Genomic DNA, 22,512 nt, shown 5'->3' with positions numbered 1-22,512 from the left:
TCAAGCCTCATTGTGTATTGATTAACACAGCTAACTGTTTCTTAATATCTTTGAGTTTAAGTGTGTGTGTAAGTTTAGGATTTGTTTGTCTATTCTGACTGTTTGTTTTCCACATTACTATGGTCTTTGCTGTGAAGTTAAACGAGGCCAAAACACTTGATGACACTAAGGTGCACAACCCAAGTCATGTCCCTAACATCCGCTGGTGGCCACTAACCCCTGCTAACATCTACTGGTAGTTGGTAACCTAAATTGTGCAGAAGACCTTCAAACAAACAAGGGACATTCAACATCTTGTCCTATATTCTAGATAAATGGAGTCAAATGGTTCATTATAGTAAATATGACGAACAGAAATAGCTGTTTGGTGAAGACGGGCTGATGATGAATCTGCATGAGATGGTTAAGAGTGAACTGTGTGGATCTAATTTCAGTCAAGCAAGAATAGAGTCGAAAGCACATGTCAGGAGCTTCAGTGTTACCCTGTAATACCTCACCTAGCCTAACCCGGCTTGTTAAGCATCCTCATGTTAATACAGAGCCCTGGCAGCACAGACTGTTAACTTCACACAGGAGACCTGTTCAAACCAAACCATGTCTGGGTCACACAGGAAGTATTAATCCTAGAAGAAAAGCGATCCTGCTCCCTTCTTACCTTGGCTGAACGCTGTACATGCAGCATGCTCATGATGAGTGTATCGGGTACAATCGTGTTTTTCTCACACACCCATCAGGAGCTCCAGGGCCTGAGTGTGTTCACAGATGGCGTCATTCATGGCAGCAGCTGCTCAAACAGCTGAGGTGTGCTCATGTGGTGTTCCTGTGACAGAAAGCTACAGAGATCACACTGTCCAGACGCAAGACTTCAACACAATGGAGGATTTGCACAAAGTCAATTTGGCTGAGAAAACATCAGATAGTTTGCTTTATGATTGTTATTTTGCTGTTTGGAACCACACACTGAGAATGTATCATGAGGCAAATGAATCGCTGATCATGTGATCCTCCTCACTGATGATCACAAGTCTGCTTGTCCTCTAAACCAGAGGCGGCAGAAGAGTACACTTCATAACTAATGAGGTGACACATGAGAAGAGGATATACACACACCAAATATGACCTGAGAAAATGTGAGGCATCTTGACTCTTACTTTGTGTGTGTGTGTGTATCACTGGGTGTGGCTGAGGTTAAAGCTGGATGTAGACGTCAGAGATGTTGTTAACAGATGTGCAGGGGGGTTGGAAGTTACATGAGGCTACAGACAGTAAATACAAACATGAAGACACTCAAAAAAACACACAAACACAAATTTACATCAACCTCCTCCTCTACTTTTTTTTTTTATTATCTCACTTTTTTTACATTGTCTGGGCTCTCATAAAACATCAGTATCAGAAGTAATTTGGGCTAAAACACCAAATGTGAAATCCTTGCTCATTCATTTGTTAGATCACTTTGTCCAATCAGTTTCAAATTTATGGAAGATGAACACCCACATTCCCGGGAGGCCTTTGTACATATTTGCGGGCAGTTGTGACTGAGGAGGTTGAACAGGTCTTACATCAATGCCTGGATTGATAGTTTGATTTCTGTCAGTGTCCCTGAGCAAAACTCTTAACTCCAAACTTAACTCAATGCTGCCATCTGGATGTGAACACTGTATAGGTGCAGTCTATTTATTGGATATCTACAAAGCATCACGCATATCCAAGTGAAACACACAACACTAAATAAATAACATCATACTTACAGCATCTACATATATTGTATATAAACCTTTGAATCTATAATAACCAGTGTACTTAAAAAATCAATAAGCAGTACTTTAAGGAGGAAAGAAATATACAATTATGTCAGATTTCTTGTAGTATACATATGTTATGCGTCAGATTTACCAGAGAGAACTATATTTTGTTTTAAATTGATGTATTTACTCACATACTTCATAGATTTACTCTATGCAAGATATTCTTAAAAGCATTTTTCCCTTTTTTCCCCTAAAGAGTGTTTGGGATTAGTTGACAGTGGACACCTGAGGGAAATGAAAAATGAAATCTCCCACTTTTTAATAAACATTAAATGATTGATTTACAAATTGTTGTTAGATTATCACATATGTTGTTTATTTCTTGGCAAACGATTAGCCAAGTATCATGCCATTTATAAAACATGAACGACTGTATGTCACCTGTGTTATGTCCAATCTTTCTGTTACTATTGAACAATATAGGTTTGGTCTTTTTTGGGGTCTTTCATACTTGGTCAGAATCACTGAACAGGCCGACCAGACACAAAACAAAACAGAAACAAAACAAGACACAAAATGCCCACAGATCACCTAGAAACACAAAAAAACACCTTCAGTGGAGATGCAAAATGGCATAACAATTATAAAGTGATACAAAACAACAACAAAACACAGACTTACTACAAATAGAAATCACAAAAATTATGCAAAAATCACTTCAACGAAATGCAAAACTGATTCAAAGAAAGCCATGGAAAAATGACTGAAGAGGTGGAAATACAACCACAGAGAGAGATGTGAAACTAACACAATGAAATGATAAAGTCACACAAAACAGCTACACATGGTTGGTTGTATCATAATCTGTCAGTGGATGTGGTATCACAGACCATTCAGAGTGCATTTGTCTTAATAGAGTTAGTTCTTTGGGGGTAATGAGTTGTATTTTATCCCAAAATCAAAACCCAAAGGCTTTTTTAGATAAAAACACAATTACATAGCATTTTAACAGTGAATCGATACTTTCATTAGATATACATAAAGAATATATTACGTGATGCTTATGATTAGTAATGAACCCAAAACAACTTATTTTGCTTCTAGAGAAAACATGTTTGTTGTTTTTGTTTCACAATAGGACAGTCGAGCCTGTGGGGGGCGCTGCTCGTTCTTTCTCAGGGACTAAATCGTGAAACCGGAAGAGGAAACCAGCAGCGGCTTGTTGTGGGCTCGTGTTAGCGGGGCCATTGTAACGTAAGGGGAACGCATTTTCTGGTGTGAAACACGAAAACAACCCGATGCTACAAATCTGAGGACTGCGCCGATGTTTCCAGCGTCTGTTTAACAAGCAGACCGAGTCACAGTGTTCAGAAGCAACACACCGGTTCACTTTGAGTTACAGTGCGCTAAAAGCTCAAAGACAAAACACGCACCATGGCGGATGTTACTGCTCGTAGCCTGCAGTATGAGTACAAAGCGGTGAGTGTGGACACGCACACGCATTAAACACGATGCGCAACACGCTGTTACATTATCGAGATAACTGTGTTGTGTTTGTAATCCAGGCCACTCCGTGTGCAGCTAGCCACTCGGCTAACTAGCAGTTAGCTTAGCTTGAGCCGTGTGCACCGCTGAATCGACTGATCACCTTGTCTCTGTTTCGTCAGAACTCCAACTTGGTGTTGCAAGCCGATCGCTCTCTGATCGACCGCACACGGAGAGATGAACCCACTGGAGAGGTGCTGTCGCTGGTGGGGAAGCTCGAGGGGACCAAGATGGGTGACAAGTCTCAGAGGACCAAACCCCAGAAGCTGGAGGAGAGAAGAGACAAGTCAGTCTCATCTGCGTCAACAACACTTTTTATTGTCTTAGTCGAGGCAAAGAAGCATATACAAGTTTTTGTCTAGTTTGACATTGTCACCACACACTACTTTTACCTCATAATTAAAATAGATGAATGATTTTGACTTGATTGTTAAACGCTTTGCTCAATGTCAAATATTGAATTACAGATGATTAGGGTTTAATTTCTTATAAATAAAGAGTAATATAAGATGTCAATCCAAAAGTTATAGCAAATTACTGGTGATTTGTCAGCTGATTTTTTTTAATGCTTAAATGACGAAATTTCTCAACAACTTACGATCACATAAGGTAACATAAAGCAATTCACAGCTTGATTTGTTTTTCTATACATTTATGTTTTTGGAAAACTTAAAGTGATATCAAAATATCCACAGTGACTAGTCAAAAGCGCAGGACCATTCTTCATCTCCACTGTCTCGTTTGAAATTATTGCTCATTCATCATTTCACACATGCTCTGTTTTATTGTTCCGGTGTCTGCCTGATGATATGAATCATTTTTTTTAACCTTGTCTTGTTCGGTCCTAACAGGAGGCGAAAAAGAGATGAGGACAGACATGATATCAACAAAATGAAGGGCTTTACCCTCCTTTCAGAAGGCATTGATGAAATGGTGGGCATCGTCTACAAGCCTAAAACCAAAGAAACCAGAGAGACCTACGAGGTCTTGCTTAGCTTCATCCATGCTGCTTTAGGAGACCAGGTCAGTGAGAACTACAATTGCCGTTTTGTTTTGGAAAGACGGCTTGTGTGTTTATATTTCATCAGTAAACTGATTTGTTAATTTGCTTGGTGTTTATATCTCATCTACAGCCACGTGATATTCTGTGTGGAGCAGCTGATGAGGTGTTAGCAGTGCTGAAGAATGACAAAATGAGGGATAAAGAAAGGCGGCGTGAAGTAGAGCAGCTTCTTGGACCTGCTGAGGACACGCGTTACCATGTTTTGGTCAATCTGGGCAAGAAGATCACAGACTATGGAGGAGACAAGGATTTACAGAATATGGGTATGTACACAGCAAGCGACTCAAGTGTAATCACAAGACTGTAATGAAAATATACAGTGCTCTTTGGTGTAGTCTCATCTTCCTTGTCAGTGTGTTGTGGAGATGTTGTGATTGCAAACAATGTTTTTTATCTTCTAGACGACAACATTGACGAAACATATGGTGTGAATGTCCAGTTTGAATCTGATGAGGAGGTAAAAATGGGTCTTTTCTTTAAGAGTTTCCACTCTGAAATGTAGCTTTTAAACATTTGTGCTAAATTGGCTGTGTTTCAAATTTTTCTTTGCGTAATGTGTAGGAAGGGGATGAAGACCAGTTTGGTGAGGTACGAGATGAACACTCAGATGAAGACAGCGAAGGAGAGGAAGCAGGTGTGGGCTGTGCTCTTTCAGCCAATGTAAGTGCAACATTTACCTCAATACTTATTACTGCTTAGCCTGTATTTAGACTGGATCTTTGCAAATCATTGCACAGTGTCCTGCATTAAAGACAAATTATTGACTCTTCATTTAGCTTGGTGCCACAGGGGATGTGATGACAGTGAAGAAAAAGGATCTACATCCTCGAGACATCGATGCCTTCTGGCTCCAGCGTCAGCTCAGCCGTTTCTATGATGATGCCATCGTCTCACAAAAGAAAGCTGATGAAGTCTTAGAAATCCTCAAGGTACGTTTGTCTCCTTATCTGTTCATAGCGTCCTGCTTAGAGAAGATGAGTCTGTGTTTTTCCAACCATCTCATCCCTCGTCTCTTTGTATACCACAGACTGCCAGCGATGACAGAGAATGTGAGAATCAGCTGGTGTTGCTGCTGGGCTTCAACACCTTTGATTTCATCAAAATCCTCCGACAGCATCGTCGCATGAGTAAGTTTGTGTTGTAGAATCACGTTGTTTCAAATTGTTGTATCTTGTGCTCTCTGGTTTTGAAGAGATTGATTTTGTTTCCTCTGACTCACAGTTCAGTATTGCACCATGCTGGCCAGCGCTCAAAGTGAGGCAGAAAAAGAACGGATCATAGGAAAGATGGAGGCTGATCAGGAACTGTCAAAGATCCTTTACCAGCTGCAAGAGACAGAGAAGGAAGACATTATTCGAGTAAGACCACTGTTCATTAAATTACCTAATCACTTTGCAATTTTTTTTTTTCCCGTTTAGTCCATTTCATCTTTTTTTGAATATGTGTTACTTTAGGAGGAGCGCTCTCGCAGGGAGAGGTTGAGGAAGTCTCGTGTTGATGACTTGGAAGCTATGGACGTTGACCATGGAGAGGTAAATAATGCATCACTGTTCATAAAGCAACTGAACGCCATGTCAGCACGTTGACTACGTATGGTATTTTGGACTATGAGATGACCTGAGATTACTACAGAGGTGATAAAATGACAACAGTGATTCCCCCATATAACCATCTATATAATCCTTTCTTCTTTTCCAACAGTCGATGGCCCCTCGGCAGGTACTAGACCTCGAGGACCTGGCTTTTACCCAGGGCAGCCATTTCATGGCCAACAAGCGTTGCCAGCTTCCAGACGGCTCTTTTCGCAAACAGCGCAAAGGTTATGAAGAAGTTCACGTGCCTGCGCTAAAACCAAAGGCCTTTGGTGATGATGAGGTTTGTTGGTTGTGTATTTTATTTCTCAATTTTAAGTTTTCACCTTGATAGGGACTGAATTGAAGTGTTCATGTCCTAAATGTTCTCATGTCACCAGGTCCTCCTTCCTATTGAGAAGCTGCCCAAATATGCTCAGGCTGGATTTGAAGGTTTCAAAACCTTGAACCGCATCCAGAGCAAGCTGTTTAAAACCGCCATGGAGACAGATGAGAACCTGCTTGTGTGTGCACCTACGGTAAGACAACTTTGTTCAACCCAAAAGCATTGTAACGATTTCCCAATGTGTGTCTTAAAGTATAATTTTGATATTCTTTGTTTGCACAGGGAGCTGGTAAGACCAACGTAGCCCTGATGGCAATGTTGAGGGAAATTGGGAAGCACATAAACACAGACGGAACCATTAATGTGGATGACTTCAAAATTATCTACGTCGCACCTATGCGTTCACTAGTACAGGAGATGGTGGGAAGTTTTAGTAAGGTAAGCCTCGTCTCACCCATCCAGAGCTTTGTTTGCATTCTTTTGAGATCTCTTGACACGCTTGAGGGACACAGATCTAAAAATAAGTTTAACTCCTCTTCTCACCTCAGCGTTTGGCAAGTTATGGCATCACAGTGTCTGAGCTGACGGGAGACCACCAGCTCTGTAAAGAGGAGATAAATGCCACTCAGATCATCGTCTGCACCCCCGAGAAATGGGACATCATCACCCGTAAAGGTGGAGAGCGTACCTACACCCAACTAGTGCGCCTCATTATCATTGTAAGTAATGTCAGTGTGTTGAGGGTTTTGTCATGAAACACACCTTTCACAAATGTCAAAAAATATATATGATGTAAAACACATGGTCACTTGCTAAATGTGTTGTGCAGGATGAAATCCACCTGCTGCACGATGACCGTGGACCCGTGTTGGAATCCCTGGTGGCGAGGACCATCCGCAATGTGGAGCTGACCCAGGAGGATGTGCGCCTTTTGGGCCTCAGTGCCACACTGCCCAACTATGAGGATGTGGCTACCTGCTTGCGTGTAGATCCTGCCAAGGGACTCTTCTACTTCGACAACAGGTATATTGCTTTTAGAATATAAAAGTTAACACACAAGCAGTCATTTTCTATAACGCTGACAAGTTTTCTTTGCTGATAAATGTGTTTTTTTTCTCCCTATAGTTTCCGCCCTGTCCCCTTGGAGCAGACGTATGTTGGCATCACAGAGAAGAAGGCCATCAAGCGTTTCCAGATCATGAATGAGATTGTGTATGAAAAGATAATGGAGCATGCTGGAAAGAACCAGGTATGTCCTGTTCTTCTTAAGTTACCTGATTCAGTGACCTTATTTCTATGAAGAAACGTATCCACAATGACTTGTAACAGCCAATGCAGTTGTCCAACTCGACCAGCTGAAATAACACTGACCAACAACAAAATGTCACTGGATTTAAATGTATCCCTTCATCCTTGTCTACAACAGGTACTAGTTTTTGTCCACTCCAGGAAGGAGACTGGAAAGACTGCCAGAGCAATACGAGACATGTGCTTGGAGAAGGACACACTGGGTCTTTTCCTCAGAGAGGGCTCAGCATCCACTGAAGTGTTGAGAACTGAGGCAGAGCAGTGCAAGGTGAGCCGAGATTCACTGAGATGAAACTGCACAGCAACAAAATAAGAAAAAAAGAGTAACATTTACACCTGAACTCTTTTGTCCAGAACCTTGAGCTGAAGGATTTGCTGCCTTACGGTTTCGCTATCCACCACGCTGGTATGACAAGAGTGGACCGTACGCTGGTGGAGGATCTGTTTGCTGATCGACACATCCAGGTCTTGGTGTCTACAGCCACTCTGGCTTGGGGAGTCAACTTGCCGGCACACACTGTCATCATTAAAGGAACGCAGGTGTACAGCCCAGAGAAAGGCAGGTGGACTGAGCTTGGAGCCCTGGACATTTTACAGGTCAGTCTCTACTAGATTTCTACCAAAATGTTATAAATACCACTGTGTAACAACACTAACAGTAATAATTCTATTATGCCTGGTCTCAGATGCTTGGTCGAGCTGGTCGTCCTCAGTACGACACCAAGGGAGAGGGAATCCTGATCACGTCTCATGGAGAGCTGCAGTACTATCTGTCCCTGCTCAACCAGCAGCTGCCCATAGAGAGTCAGATGGTGAGCAAGCTGCCTGACATGCTCAATGCGGAGATAGTCCTGGGCAACGTGCAGACTGTAAAGGTGAGAAGCTGACAAGCACAGACACTTTGTCAAAGGAGCTGATCAAATGTCTTCAGTTTATGTAATTTGTCATATTTTCTTGTATCAGGACGCTGTCAACTGGCTTGGCTACACCTACCTGTATGTACGCATGCTCCGCAACCCCACCCTGTACGGCGTCTCTCATGATGACCGGAGCGCAGATCCCTTGTTGGAGAGACGCAGGACGGACCTGGTGCACACAGCCGCCAATGTCCTGGACAAGAACAGCCTGGTCAAATATGACAAAAGGACGGGCAGCTTCCAGGTATGAACGTGTTTCAGCTGAGTTTGCGTTTCCAGCATAAATTAGTCATGAACCATTGGTTTTAATGGCGGACCTTTCTCTTTACCTGAAGGTCACTGACCTGGGACGGATTGCCAGTCACTTCTACATCACTCACGACTCCATTCAAACCTACAACCAGCTGTTGAAACCCACTCTCAGTGAGATCGAGCTCTTCAGAGTCTTTTCACTTTCCTCAGAGTTCAGGAACATCAATGTGAGAGAGGTATGTTGACTCCAGAAGGACATGATGGTTTGAATCCCCTCAACAAAACCTCATAAAACATGTTTAATTAAATAGTAACACGTAGCCCTGTATTTTAGGAGGAGAAGCTGGAGTTGCAGAAACTACTGGAAAGAGTTCCTATTCCTGTGAAGGAAAGCATCGAGGAGCCAAGTGCTAAGGTAACACACACATCAAGTGATGACGATTATTAATCTGAAATACAGTGCACAGAGCACATTGTGCTATTCAGAGCACAAAAAACGAGTTATTTTTCAAACATAAGAGAAAGTGGTTGTTTTCAGATTCCAAATAGGCAAAACATTCTTCTAAGCAAAGTAAAGTATTTTATTTGTCACGTTATCTGGGTTCAAGATCAGCTGACTGTGTGCTTTGTACGATCTAGTCCTGATGGTGCTGTTCGTTGGTTTTGTCAGGTTGTTTTTCTTGCAGACGGATTGAACAAGCAGCACCGAATTCAGTTGAATGATAAACTCTGTATTTTCTGTGTTCTTATTTCAGATCAATGTGCTGCTGCAGGCGTACATCTCCCAGCTCAAACTGGAGGGATTTGCTCTCATGGCAGACATGGTCTATGTTACACAGGTATGGCCATTCACCCAGTGCTGTCATTACTCTGCTATTTCCATACATTCCCCCAAGTATATTTGTCAATATTTTTTGCGAAACTTATGTAATCTTAAATTGAGAGAAAATTAAATCTTTTGAAGATATATTCCGTACTCTGACATGTTTAAAATACGTTTCCCTGCATTAGTGCCTAATGTAACTGTTCATGAATACTTTGTCATTCATGATAAATATAAATGAATTTTATTAAATAGTAATCTTTCCCTTTTCTTACAGAGTGCTGGAAGGTTGATGCGGGCCATATTTGAGATTGTGCTGAACAGGGGCTGGGCTCAACTCACAGACAAGACCATGAATCTATGCAAGATGATTGACAAGAGGATGTAAGTCTGACCATCTTCTCTCTTGAATTAACATAGATGTTACTGTTCCAACGCAGTCGCTGATTCTCTTCATCCCCACAGGTGGCAGTCGATGTCTCCGCTCAGACAGTTCAAGAAACTGCCGGAGGAAGTGATCAAGAAGATCGAGAAGAAGAACTTCCCCTTCGAGCGTCTCTATGACCTCAACCATAATGAAATTGGTGAGTTTTCTCCTCCACGTCATGTTCATTGGATTCCCTCCCTAGTCAGGTGAGTTCTTGAAAGACACATGCTTAATTTTTCTCAGGTGAGCTGATCCGAATGCCAAAGATGGGGAAGACCATCCACAAATACGTCCACCAGTTCCCCAAACTGGACCTGGCCGTCCACCTGCAGCCCATCACCCGTTCCACACTGAAAGTGGAGCTCACCATCACTCCTGACTTCCAGTGGGATGACAAAGTGAGTAATGAGAGCCATGATGTGCTGCACCCAAAGCATCTGTCACCCAACCCCCTGACACTTCATTTTTCCCATTTAGATTCACGGTTCATCCGAAGCTTTCTGGATCCTGGTTGAGGACGTGGACAGTGAGGTCATCCTCCACCACGAGTACTTCCTGCTCAAAGCAAAGTACGCCCAGGACGAACACCTTGTGACCTTCTTTGTCCCAGTGTTCGAGCCTCTGCCCCCGCAGTACTTCATCCGTGTGGTCTCAGACCGATGGCTCTGTAAGTAACTTGATAGAAATGTGTTGTGCAATCTATATATACACATAGCATGTCAACTCCCTACTTTATTATTCCTGTTTCTTTTCAGCCTGTGAGACTCAGCTCCCGGTCTCCTTCCGCCACTTGATCCTACCAGAGAAGTACCCTCCGCCCACTGAGCTGCTGGACCTGCAGCCTCTGCCTGTTACTGCCCTCAGGAACTCTGCTTTTGAGGCTCTCTACCAGAACAAGTTCCCCTTCTTCAACCCCATTCAGACCCAAGGTACAGAAACATTTTAAATAACGTGTCTGCTACTTATCCCCAAAAAATTCCATCAAAAGCTGTGTGCATTTTGTGTTGCTGTCTTGACTCGTTTTTGTTGTTGCTTCCCCACAGTGTTCAACGCTGTGTACAACAGTGATGATAATGTGTTTGTGGGAGCCCCCACCGGCAGTGGGAAGACCATCTGTGCCGAGTTTGCTATTCTGAGGATGCTGCTGCACAATGCAGAAGGTCGCTGTGTCTACATCACCCCCATGGAAGCACTGGCTGAACAGGTGTGAAGTCATGTGGAAGCTGAAAATGCACTTATCATTACTAGCATTGCTTATTTTTTCAGATCTAACATCATCAATAATCGCATTATCGTTCTCTCTCAGGTGTTTGTTGACTGGCACCAGAAGTTCCAGGACATCCTGAACAAGAAGGTGGTTCTGCTAACAGGAGAGACGAGCACAGATCTGAAGCTCTTGGGAAAAGGTGACATCATTGTCAGTACCCCCGACAAGTGGGACATCCTGTCGCGTCGCTGGAAACAGAGGAAGAACGTCCAGAATGTCAGCCTCTTCATTGTGGATGAGGCGCACCTCATCGGAGGAGAAAACGGAGTAAGAACACAATACTGCATCATGCTGCATTGTCATATATGCAAGGCATGTACCATGATAGACATTTTTTTAGGCTGTGCATGATGCTAATGTCCCTTGTTTCTTTTCATTAGCCTGTGCTTGAGGTCATCTGCTCCAGGATGAGGTACATCTCCTCTCAGATTGAGCGTCCCATCCGCATCGTGGCCCTGAGCTCTTCTTTGTCCAACGCCAAAGACGTGGCCCACTGGCTGGGCTGCAGCACCACAGCCACGTTCAACTTCCACCCCAACGTCAGGCCCGTGCCTCTGGAGCTACACATCCAGGTCTGTAAACACTGTGTTTAGCTAGCAAGAGGACACAAATTCCTGTTGGGTTGATTTTGTTATTAACTTTTCTATGCTTGCTCAGGGCTTCAATGTTAGTCACACTCAGACCCGCCTGCTGTCTATGGCCAAGCCAGTGTACCACGCCATCATGAAGCACTCCCCCTCCAAACCTGCAGTGGTGTTCGTCCCATCCCGTAGACAGACTCGCCTCACAGCCATCGACATCCTCACTTTCTGTGCCGCCGATGTCGTTCCTCAGAGGTCAGTCAATACACTGAGACCATGCCTCTCGATGAGAAATGGACTGTGAACCTGGTCATGTGCCACTCATCTCCACACTACTGACAAAGAGTGAATGTCTCTCTCTCTTTGCAGGTTCTTGCATTGCACTGAGAAAGACCTTGCTCCATTCCTGGACAAAGTAAATGATGCCACTTTGAAAGAGACTCTGGCCAACGGTGTGGGTTACCTGCACGAGGGCCTGTCTGCGATGGAACGCAAAATAGTGGAGCAGCTCTTCAACTCAGGTAAGACCCACCTCCTGCCCCGTACCCTCAGCGCTGACTTTAAAGGTTAATGGCTGAGTAAATCTTTTCGTTACCTTTTTTTTTTTTTACAGGTGCTGTTCAGGTCGTGGTGTCCTCTCGTTCACTCTGCTGGGGCATCAACATCTCTGCACACCTCGTCATTGTCATGGACACCCAGTACTACAATGGCAAAATTCATGCGTAAGGCTTTTACTAGTTTATTTTCAATAGGTGTGTATGTGTCTAATGTATTGTACTAGTGACATCAACCCCCTGTTTCCTCAGATATGTGGACTATCCCATATATGACGTCCTCCAGATGGTGGGCAAGGCGAACAGACCCATGCTGGACGACGAGGGGCGCTGTGTGATCATGTGTCAGGGCTCTAAGAAGGTAGAAGCATGTCTGCTGTTTCTGTCCTATTCCGTTTTGAAAACTGACCTGGATTTAAAGCTGTGACTGCGACCGTAAGAACAAACCAAACAGACTCTTTGTTTTTTCTTGGTAGGACTTCTTCAAGAAGTTCCTGTACGAGCCGCTGCCAGTGGAGTCTCACTTGGATCACTGCCTCCACGACCACTTCAACGCTGAGATTGTCACCAAGACAGTGGAGAACAAGCAGGACGCTGTGGACTATCTAACATGGACGTTCCTCTACCGCCGGATGACCCAGAATCCCAACTACTACAACCTGCAAGGTGAGAGTCATCCTAGCGTTCAATTTTCATTTAGAATAAATCTAGTTTTATTGATACTGGATTAGATGTTAGAAATGATTTCTAAATGCTATGTTTTGTTCTTACCTTGTCAGGCATGTCCCATCGTCACCTGTCAGACCACCTGTCTGAGCTGGTTGAGAACACATTACATGACCTGGAGCAGTCCAAGTGCATCAGCATAGAGGATGAGATGGATGTAGCACCTCTCAATTTGGGCATGATCGCTGCGTACTACTACATCAACTACACCACCATCGGTTTGTGCCAACACTGATGAAAATCTCTTCTGTCAGTTCCTGACTGTCGGCCAATGTTTGGATTCAAACATAACTGTTGCTTAATTTTTGTGTTTGACAGAGTTGTTCAGCATGTCCCTGAATGCCAAGACAAAGATCCGTGGGTTAATTGAGATCATCTCTAATGCTGCCGAGTACAAGAACATTCCCATCAGGCACCACGAGGATTCACTTCTCCGACAGGTAAACGCAGCACACTGACAGTTAACCAGCCATCTTTACACAACAAGCACGTCCCTCCTGAGTCAGTAAGATGACATTTAAATTTGATTACTTGTCTTTGCATTACAGCTGGCACAGAAAGTGCCTCACAAACTGAACAACCCTAAGTTCAACGACCCCCATGTGAAGACCAACCTAATGCTGCAAGCTCATCTCTCCAGGATGCAGCTGAGCGCTGAGCTGCAGTCGGACACCGAGGACATTCTCAGCAAGGTACAGATTAGTGGTGATCTTACCACTGAGGATCTTGTATGTTAATTTCTCTGGATTTCATTCCATTCTACATATTTAATATTCGTGTGTGTGTTGCATTTGCAGGCGATCCGACTGATCCAGGCCTGTGTGGATGTGCTGTCCAGTAACGGCTGGCTGAGCCCTGCCCTGGCAGCTATGGAGCTGGCACAGATGGTCACACAGGCCATGTGGTCCAAGGACTCGTACCTCAAACAGCTGCCCTTCTTCACCTCGGAGCACATCAAGCGCTGCACAGATAAGGTACATCACTGTTTTGTCACCAAATGCATTTGTAACTAATCAGGGATCGTATGCATATTGAAACTGACCACGTGGTCCCTGCTCTTTTCATCAGGGTGTGGAGAGTATCTTTGACATCATGGAGATGGAGGATGAAGACAGAACTGCCTTGCTGCAGCTCTCAGACGCTCAGATGGCTGACGTGGCCCGCTTCTCTAACCGCTACCCCAACATCGAGCTGTCGTACGAAGTGGCAGAAAAGGACAACATCAAGAGGTACAGACTCTTTCTGTCGGCAGAATCTTTTCTAGAAGTCACAGATTGGATTTTATAATAGTCATAATGTTTTGTACAATTGTGAATGTGTGCTTCAATGTGTGTTTGCAGTGGGAGTCCAGTTCTGGTTCAGGTTCAGCTGGAGAGAGAGGAGGAGGTGACTGGGCCTGTCATCGCACCTCTCTTCCCTCAGGTAAATCCACTGTTTGTGCACTTCTTAAAGTCTCTGACATTTCTTCACTGAAAATGCAATAACTTTGCTATCAACTTTTCATTGTTACAGAAACGTGAGGAGGGCTGGTGGGTGGTGATCGGAGACCCCAAGTCCAACAGCCTCATCTCCATCAAGAGGCTGACTCTTCAGCAGAAAGCAAAGGTCAGTGTTCTTCTCCCACCAGAAGCATTCTGTGGCTTAAAATGCTCTGGACACCCTCATGTTAATCAGTCACGTTTCCCCCCTGCAGGTTAAGCTGGACTTTGTTGCCCCGGTGATGGGCGTTCATAACTACACCCTGTACTTCATGAGCGACGCGTACATGGGCTGTGACCAGGAGTACAAGTTCAGCGCGGATGTGAAGGAGGCGGACAGCGATGGAGACAGTGACTCAGACTAATCAGATCACTGCAGCCTCTGACATTTTGTTTTATATAAAGGATCAGTAGGTAGTTTTTCCTTGTTTGTTTTTACTGTAGATATTCAGCATGGTTCATGTCCCATGTCTTTGTAAGCGTGTCATGAATCATCATCTATGCTCTTGTGATAAGAAGTGTCATTTTAAAATCATCTGAATGATGCACCTCAGTCCAGATCAGTGTACAGCAGCCGTTTACAGCTAACATAGTCAGACATGTACTCGAGATACATGGTCAAACGAGGCCAGTTTGGGTTTTCAATGTTTTAAATCTATTACACACTGTGCTAGCTGATCTACTGTCAGTTTTCAGGTCTGACTGAAATTAAAAGAAACATTTATTAAGCTGGTTGACCAAATTTGGGTGTTACACTATTCTTTCAGATTTGAAATTTAAATTAAAAAAACCTCCACTTATATTTTTCGACTTTCTTTGTTTTCTTATGAAATCTACTTCTGGAACTTGTCTAAATGTTTTTACATGATGTTCTGTCTGGAATATTTTTTTGCAATAAAGAGAAGCCACATACTTGTTTTAAATTTATTTATATAAACATCATGAATGAATAATTTCTCAATTGGACAGTTATAAAATAGACATGATAGGTGATGTGGTTATACTGCTGAGCTCTAAAAGTTGACCGGACAACAACGCTCCCCGTTGTAACTTGGTTTTGTTCAGTGAGAAACACATTCACTCTTCCTCCTGGAACCTCCAGATGGCGAAGTCTCCGTCATCACTGCAGGTGGCCAGCAGTCCCGCCTCCTTCGGGTTCCAGGCCACACAGTTGACATCCTGATCGTGAGCCTTGGTGACCTGAGCAGCCAGCGAGAACACCGGCTGGTCAGGATCAGCCGACTCGTCCTCCTTGAAAACTCGCACTGCGTCGTCACCGCTGGCGGTTGCCAGGGCACCGGTCAGCCGACACCTGAACAGATTAAATTCTCAGTTTGATCTAACAGGATGACAAAATAAACTAAGTAAAGCTGTGAATTTGTACCCTCAAATCCCACATCCCTTGATATAACTGGATTCAGCCTATAGTAGATAAATATATAAATATTGGTGCTAGATCAAAGGTTCTCAGGTTTTTCTCAGCCTAGGGTCCACTTCTAGACACAGAACATATTCTGGGGACCCCTGTGTGTATGTGCTATAAAATAATTTGACACTTCTATTTATACAATCGAAAGAATAGCACAATAGAAATGTCTCAGCACAGAATACCCATATGATTATTTGAATGCATCAATCTGGAAATCGATTACAGACACGGCCGACCCTCATTTGAGAACCACTGATCCTGAGGAAAGAGCAGACTGATCCACACTGAGGTTACCATCATGGCTGTGAGAACATTGAGATGGGTCTTACCAGGCAATGTCATACACTGTTCGTGCATGGTACCCGGACAGAGTGCAAATACATTTCCAAGATGAGTCTCCTGTTAGACAAAGCAGTGACGAAAAATAATCACACTTCTTATACTGACAAAAATGCATTACATGTAGGTTTGTATAAACTTGGACAATCTAATTACTAAGTTGACAGCAATGATTTTATTTATTAAAAAATGACATAAGCTCAGGAAATCTTGAGACTTAGATATTTTCTTTGAAGATTGTAAAAGTGGCCAAAAGATGCAATGTTGTCTAAATCAATTAAAGTATGTGACAGCAAACTATGCTCTTTGGACTGCTCAGTTTTTTGTTTCTACTGCCAACAACTCACCCTGTCCAGCTTCATTTGGAAACTCTTTCCAAATCTTGACCGTGCGGTCATCGCTGGAGGAAGCCAGTCTCTGTCCAGTCCCATCAAAAGCCAAACCCCACACTGTGGATGTGTGTCCCGTCAGGGTCGCCCGACACTCCCAGTCATCGTCTTCCTCCCTGTAAATGCAGATGTTGTTGTCGTAGCTGGCTGAAGCCAGGAGCTGTAAACGCACACAGTATATTCACATAGTAAAGCAATGGTGTGAGAAATTAAGAAATCCTTCATGTGCATACAGAGCAGAGAATCACCTACCTCCTGGGTCGGGTGCCACACAACGTGCTTGACGTCTTGTGTGTGAGAGTTCACGACAGTAACGCACTCGTACTCGTCTTCTTCATCCACTGTGAAACCCAAATGAAAAGAAAACATTTGTATTACAAAACTGAGCTACAGCTCAATGATACATGAACTGACTTCCTTCTGTGAACTGGACTGAAGCCATGACTCTGAGGTGGTCACACAAACTGAAGCTTCACACGAACCTTCCCAGACCCAGACGCTCTTGTCTCTGCTACATGTCGCCAGCAGGTTCCCTGAAGGAGCCCACGCTACACATTTCACCTCATTTTCATGTCCTTCCAACACAGTCAGACTCTGGGGGAAAAGGCGAGACTCAGGGTAAAATCTACAAAAAGGTGCAGCATTGCACAAACATTGTGAAGATTTAAACGTCTCGTCTTACCTCAAAGTCGTTGTCCTTCTTTTTCCAGATGCATGTGGTCGCATCGAAGCTGGCAGATGCCAGATAATTTCCACAGGGAGACCAGGCCACCTTCCTCACGGTGCGCTGGTGTCCATCCTGAAGCACAGTCTTACAAATCCAAGAGTCACCTGAAAAATGGAAGGTTGCCAGCCATCAGAGAAGTTCATTGTTTTTACCTCCACAAAGTCAACGATGAAGTCGCACTTGTCTGTTTGTTTTTCAGCAGGATTGTTGAAAAAACTGAACAGATCTCCACACAACTTGGTGGAAGGATGGGACATGGGCCAAGAAAGATCCTATTAAAATTTGTATCTGGACAGGAACTTTGTGAAATCAGCCATTTCTATGACATTTTCACAGATTTTCCAGGGAATCATTTATGAATCTGGATGAAAAATCCGGCACATAAAGGGAACTGATATCTGTGAGTGTGCACAATTTGGTGCAGCTTGACTGATTTAAGGGGACTGCTGGGCCTTGGGAGAGGTATGTTCTCTACTGAGTGCCGTTCTAGTTTTCATTTTATACTCATTGACTTAACCAAAACAGACATTGCTATCTGATTATTATATGTCAGGGATGGGAGGCTCCATTTTTTAAAGAAAATAATTGTTCTGGTGTTGCCACTCTGATAGGTGTACTGCAGGCTGTGCTCTGTGAGCATCTTGGTCTGTATGAACACCTTAAAACCTTAAATAAAAAGATTTGATCACAAGAAATTGTTTCTCTGTTGAATTTCCAGATATCATATTGTATCAAGATATATGACTACGCACCCAACATGTGCCAATAACAACTCAGTTACTATTTGAACACAACCAAATGTTGAGATGTGCTTTAAGGCGATATCTCTGATCTTTTAATCTTCTGTAGTGCTCTTTAAATGAAGTTATGATTATTATTATTATTAGTAGTAATATTATTATAATTACAGGTTATTAGTAGTAGTAATATTGTTATAATTACAGGTGAACCCATTAAATAAAACCCCTCTGTCTCCAGAGAACTAGGTCCCATTCAAGTAACTGTTTGTTTTACTCTCATGCCACTGACTGAGACTGACGGTGAAGAGGATTTTCTCTGGTTTGACAGGAAACCCCATCACTGTCTGTATTTGATCATCGCTGAGGGAACAACTGTCTACAGCTGCAGGAGGAACTGAAGCGAGGAGATCAGCCTCGTGTTTCTGTTTGAAGACAACACACCCCTTCACACTGTGCTGGGCTGTGATGGTGTTACCAGACCGTTATTCAGGCGATGTCCCCTCGTGCGGTGAACTCACCCTCTCGTCCCCATATCCGGATGGCCTTGTCCCCGCCACACGAGGCCAGCAGCGTCCCTGACGGGCTCCAGCTGACGAACCAGCAGCGGGAGTCCGGGTGTGCGCTCTGTCTGTGGAGCAGGGTCAGAGCCTGCTTCATGTCTGAGCCGCTTCCCCCGACACTTCCTGACGGTTCCTGAACGTCTGACAGATCCGGAAACAACAACAACAACAACAACCCGCGGGTGACAAGCTGCACAAACAAGCAGCGATAAACACGGTCCTCTAACTCCACACCGGACCTGCTGCAGGTGCACTAATGGAGGCCAGTTTACACCAAAGTACCAAAGTTCACAAAACCATGGACATCACAAATACCGCCGCCATCTTTGATTATCCGGTGCTTCGCGCAAAGCATTGTGGGATTCGTTTCTCTCCGTGTTTTTTTTACTTTTTCATCCTTTTTGCTTTAATTTGAGAATATATGTTAGAGAATATATAAAATAAAACACATCAACACGGAAACATGTTCATTTCAGGATTGTAAAAATAATCATTTTAACCGATGATTAATATCTTCCCCATAAAACGTTTGCTTCTTGTGTTGTAGGTCATTCTTATTTTACTGATTGATTGATTTATGTTTTTTGACATGCATGATTAATATTTATTATTTATATTTGTTTGTACCTTGTCCTTAGCATGCGACTTAACATGTTTATACCTGTACCCACCAGTTTACATCATAACCTCAACCTTTGTTTTTATGTGGCTCATAAAATTAAAATAATAATAATAATAATAAACAACTACTGCACAATTGCTTCGAAAGAAAACTAGCGTAAATAAATAAAATATATAAAATAAGACAGCAGAGTATATTCACTTCCTTTGTTTTGAAGAGTTACCAGTAGGTGGCAGCACTGACTGCCACTCGTGTCTACGCTGCAGCTTATTGAAGCCGAGAAGAAGAATGGTGTGAACAAGGAAGTTGAGATATTTTTTACAGGAAGCTAGCGTAAGCTGCTTTTTGTTTTGTTTTGTCTTTGTTTTTCTGTAACAGATTGGTGGTTATTTTTCACCCTATCAGTTTGCTAAATTATTCAATATTCTTTAATTAGTTTAGTTTGCCTCTTTTAAGTTTATTTGTGTACGACGCGCGGCGACTTTTGACGTTAGCCGTGAGTTAGCTTCAGACGCTAACAACAGAGCGAACAGGCCTGAAGGCCATCTGTCCATTGTGTTCCCGTCAGATACTCGACCGGATTTTATCAAGAGGATAGTTGTTCGGTTTCGCCTCGTTCGGACACATTAGACACCGAAGTGACGGCCGCTGTCACCCGCCCGACGCCCTGGTGCCGTTAGCTCTGCTGGCTAACAGCTTGTATTGTTGTTGGTCAGTCGATTGACCTCATCGTCGTACAGGGAGCAGTTAGTGCAGCCACTTCACTGACAGTAAAGGGACTCACTGCCGCAGACCAGAAGGTGACTGGATGACCATGTATGCCCCGCCGGGTTCGACTGTTCCGGGAGGCCGGAGAAGGAGAGGGGGCACCTCCCTGCCCAAGCAGCCGGAGCGGAGCCTGGTGTCGGCTCTTCCCGGAGCTCTGTCCATCACCGCGCTGTGCACGGCTCTGGCGGAACCGGCCTGGCTCCGGGTTCATGGAGGCACCTGTCCCAGACAAGAGCTGGGGGTGGCAGATGTGCTGGGATATATTGACCCCAAGCTTCTGGACGGTGAGGACCAGCACGAGCTCGTTAGAACCTGCATTAGAGATTCATGCACTAATAATAATAATACCATGCTGTCTCTGTGTCCCGCAGATTACTGTGTGAACCCGCAGACCATACTGCTGCTGAGGGTGATCGCTGCCTTCTGCTTCCTGGGCATCCTGTGCAGCCTGACCGCTTTCCTCCTGGATGTGTTCGGACCCAAACACCCTGCGCTGAAGATAACACGCAGATATGCATTTGCACATATTCTCACAGGTAGTAGTCTGTCAAACTGCAGTTCTTTTTCCAGGTGGTTTCTTTGTCTGGAGAAGAAGGTGTCATTTTGACCTGTTTTCTCCCCTCTGTCTCCTCAGTGTTGCAGTGTGCCACGGTGATTGGCTTCTGCTACTGGGCCTCGGAGCTCATCTTGTCACTACAGCAGCAGCACAAAAAGTACCACGGCTCCCTCATATACGTCACTTTCGCCATCAGTTTTTACCTGGTTGCGGGCGCAGGTGGAGCCTCTATCCTCGCGACAGCTGCCAACCTCTTGCGCCACTACCCCACAGAGGAGGAGGAGCAGGCTTTAGAGCTGCTCTCTGAGATGGAGGACAGCAGTGAAACATTTCCGGCTGATTATGACATTGCCAATCAGTTTCAGCCACCGCCTGCATACACGCCCTAATGCGGCAGGACTGGCCCCTCTAACATGCGCTTCTCTTTCAGCACGGCTTTTGGCTTGATGAGCAAACCCCGCTCCTTATCAAATGGGTATCTTTGCAAACAAGCCGGAACACGGTGTGTTGCACTGTTGGTGCAGAAACGGTTTGACTGACAGTGCATGAAAGTTGTCTTTAGTGGTGGCAGAAATTTAGGAGATGATTCTTTCTTTAACCACTGAAGTTGTTCGTAAATTGCATGTAAATGGCTTTTAGGATTTGGTCCTTACATGTAAAGCAAACTTAACTGCAAGGAGGGCTCAACATGGCTCACCACAAGTAATTGATGAAACAGCCGCAGACCGATTAATGCCATTTATTGAAGCTCTTCTTTGGACATGGATGGAGCTCTTTTAAGCATTGTATTGATTTTATTTTTTAAGCTTGCCATATGTATGATTTTATTTTACTGATTCATCTAAAATGCAGAAAAACACAGAAGATTGTTTGAGACTTTTTTTCTTTTTTTTGTATAAAATATCAAATTGACTTTATTTATTATTTAGTCGTTTGTGCTGTGTCTTCTTTGCTTTCTTTTGCTTTGCAGACATCTTTCACTGGTTTAGTCTTATTTAATTACATCTGTACTTGAAATAACACAAGGAAGTTGTCCAGAATATAGACAGATCTTTGTGGTGTTTTAAAAAAGGATTATGTGATGTGTCGTGTGTTTTAGAGCTAGCAGCCACAGAAGAAATGGAGAAACATTGTTTTTGTATGTTTCACAATCGGAGTGATTCGTAGGAAGAGAAATCTCCCCACATAATTTGGTCATTTCATGTTCCTTGTATTTGATTTTTTTAAAAAAAGAACCCTTATTTGTACTTTGTGATTTCCATATGTGACCGTTTCATATGTGTTTGCTCTGCATGTGTGCAGATTTTCAACCTCCTGTCGGAACAGCTCATCGTGAGGTGCCCGCTGAGGCTTAAAATTGTGATTGACGTGGTGATTCTAGGTGGTTGTATATTGTTCTGTTTGCACCATTTTCTCCATTTTGCCCCTCAGACCCGTCACTATACTTTCATCACCAGTGTGTAAATATTGATCGTTTATACATAAAAAGTGGTCATAATAAAGTAAATGCCAAATTTTGTCTCACGTTTGTCATCTGTAACTTGACCCTGAATCTTTGGATTTTCTTCTGCCATGTGTAGCCTATAGTGTGGAGGTGTAGTTTTGATTTCACAGTATATTGACTTTGACATTTCCGTCTGACCAGGGTATTTCTGGGTTCACTGTCTAGACGTCGTAGACGCAACTTAGCATTACAGTGAGTAAGAGCCTTACAACCTAATGGACTTTACAGGGCATGCAGTATGCCTTGCATTGTATATAGATGAGATGTATAGT

The 22,512-nt window shown here is 43.6% G+C and overlaps 3 protein-coding genes across 3 annotated transcripts; 2 read left to right on the top strand and 1 right to left on the bottom strand.

Annotated features, from left to right (window-relative positions):
- Positions 1-2,879: 2,879 nt before the first annotated feature.
- snrnp200 (small nuclear ribonucleoprotein 200 (U5)) lies at positions 2,880-15,515 on the top strand. Its single transcript, XM_034595088.1, has 44 exons — positions 2,880-3,227; positions 3,416-3,579; positions 4,145-4,316; positions 4,427-4,619; positions 4,758-4,813; positions 4,918-5,016; positions 5,133-5,285; positions 5,384-5,483; positions 5,578-5,714; positions 5,811-5,888; positions 6,058-6,231; positions 6,329-6,466; positions 6,556-6,711; positions 6,822-6,992; positions 7,103-7,296; positions 7,399-7,522; positions 7,700-7,849; positions 7,936-8,178; positions 8,268-8,456; positions 8,545-8,742; positions 8,834-8,986; positions 9,085-9,165; positions 9,506-9,589; positions 9,851-9,957; positions 10,039-10,157; positions 10,244-10,398; positions 10,478-10,667; positions 10,756-10,929; positions 11,044-11,204; positions 11,307-11,534; positions 11,648-11,839; positions 11,925-12,103; positions 12,218-12,369; positions 12,462-12,570; positions 12,655-12,763; positions 12,879-13,068; positions 13,182-13,346; positions 13,447-13,568; positions 13,677-13,820; positions 13,926-14,102; positions 14,197-14,357; positions 14,469-14,550; positions 14,641-14,733; positions 14,822-15,515. The coding sequence occupies exons 1-44, from the start codon at positions 3,183-3,185 to the stop codon at positions 14,969-14,971; spliced, it is 6,411 nt and encodes a 2,136-aa protein (XP_034450979.1). The 5' UTR covers positions 2,880-3,182; the 3' UTR covers positions 14,972-15,515.
- Positions 15,516-15,519: 4 nt separating this feature from the next.
- On the bottom strand, positions 15,520-19,139 carry ciao1 (cytosolic iron-sulfur assembly component 1). The gene is made up of 7 exons (XM_034595089.1): positions 18,749-19,139; positions 17,446-17,594; positions 17,246-17,357; positions 17,016-17,104; positions 16,722-16,923; positions 16,365-16,434; positions 15,520-15,918 (listed from the first exon to the last, which is right to left on the bottom strand). Exons 1-7 carry the CDS (start codon positions 18,885-18,887, stop codon positions 15,684-15,686), a joined length of 996 nt encoding a protein of 331 aa, XP_034450980.1. The 5' UTR covers positions 18,888-19,139; the 3' UTR covers positions 15,520-15,683.
- A 512-nt stretch (positions 19,140-19,651) lies between these two features.
- tmem127 (transmembrane protein 127) lies at positions 19,652-22,250 on the top strand. The gene is made up of 3 exons (XM_034595087.1): positions 19,652-20,464; positions 20,552-20,716; positions 20,815-22,250. Exons 1-3 carry the CDS (start codon positions 20,221-20,223, stop codon positions 21,123-21,125), a joined length of 720 nt encoding a protein of 239 aa, XP_034450978.1. The 5' UTR covers positions 19,652-20,220; the 3' UTR covers positions 21,126-22,250.
- The last annotated feature ends 262 nt before the right edge of the window (positions 22,251-22,512 follow it).

Source organism: Hippoglossus hippoglossus, chromosome 9, assembly GCF_009819705.1.
Source record: "Hippoglossus hippoglossus isolate fHipHip1 chromosome 9, fHipHip1.pri, whole genome shotgun sequence".
Classification (NCBI taxonomy): Eukaryota; Metazoa; Chordata; class Actinopteri; order Pleuronectiformes; family Pleuronectidae; genus Hippoglossus; species Hippoglossus hippoglossus.
Note: the sequence above shows the minus strand (reverse complement) of the source record. Positions and strands in the feature narration are given on the sequence as shown.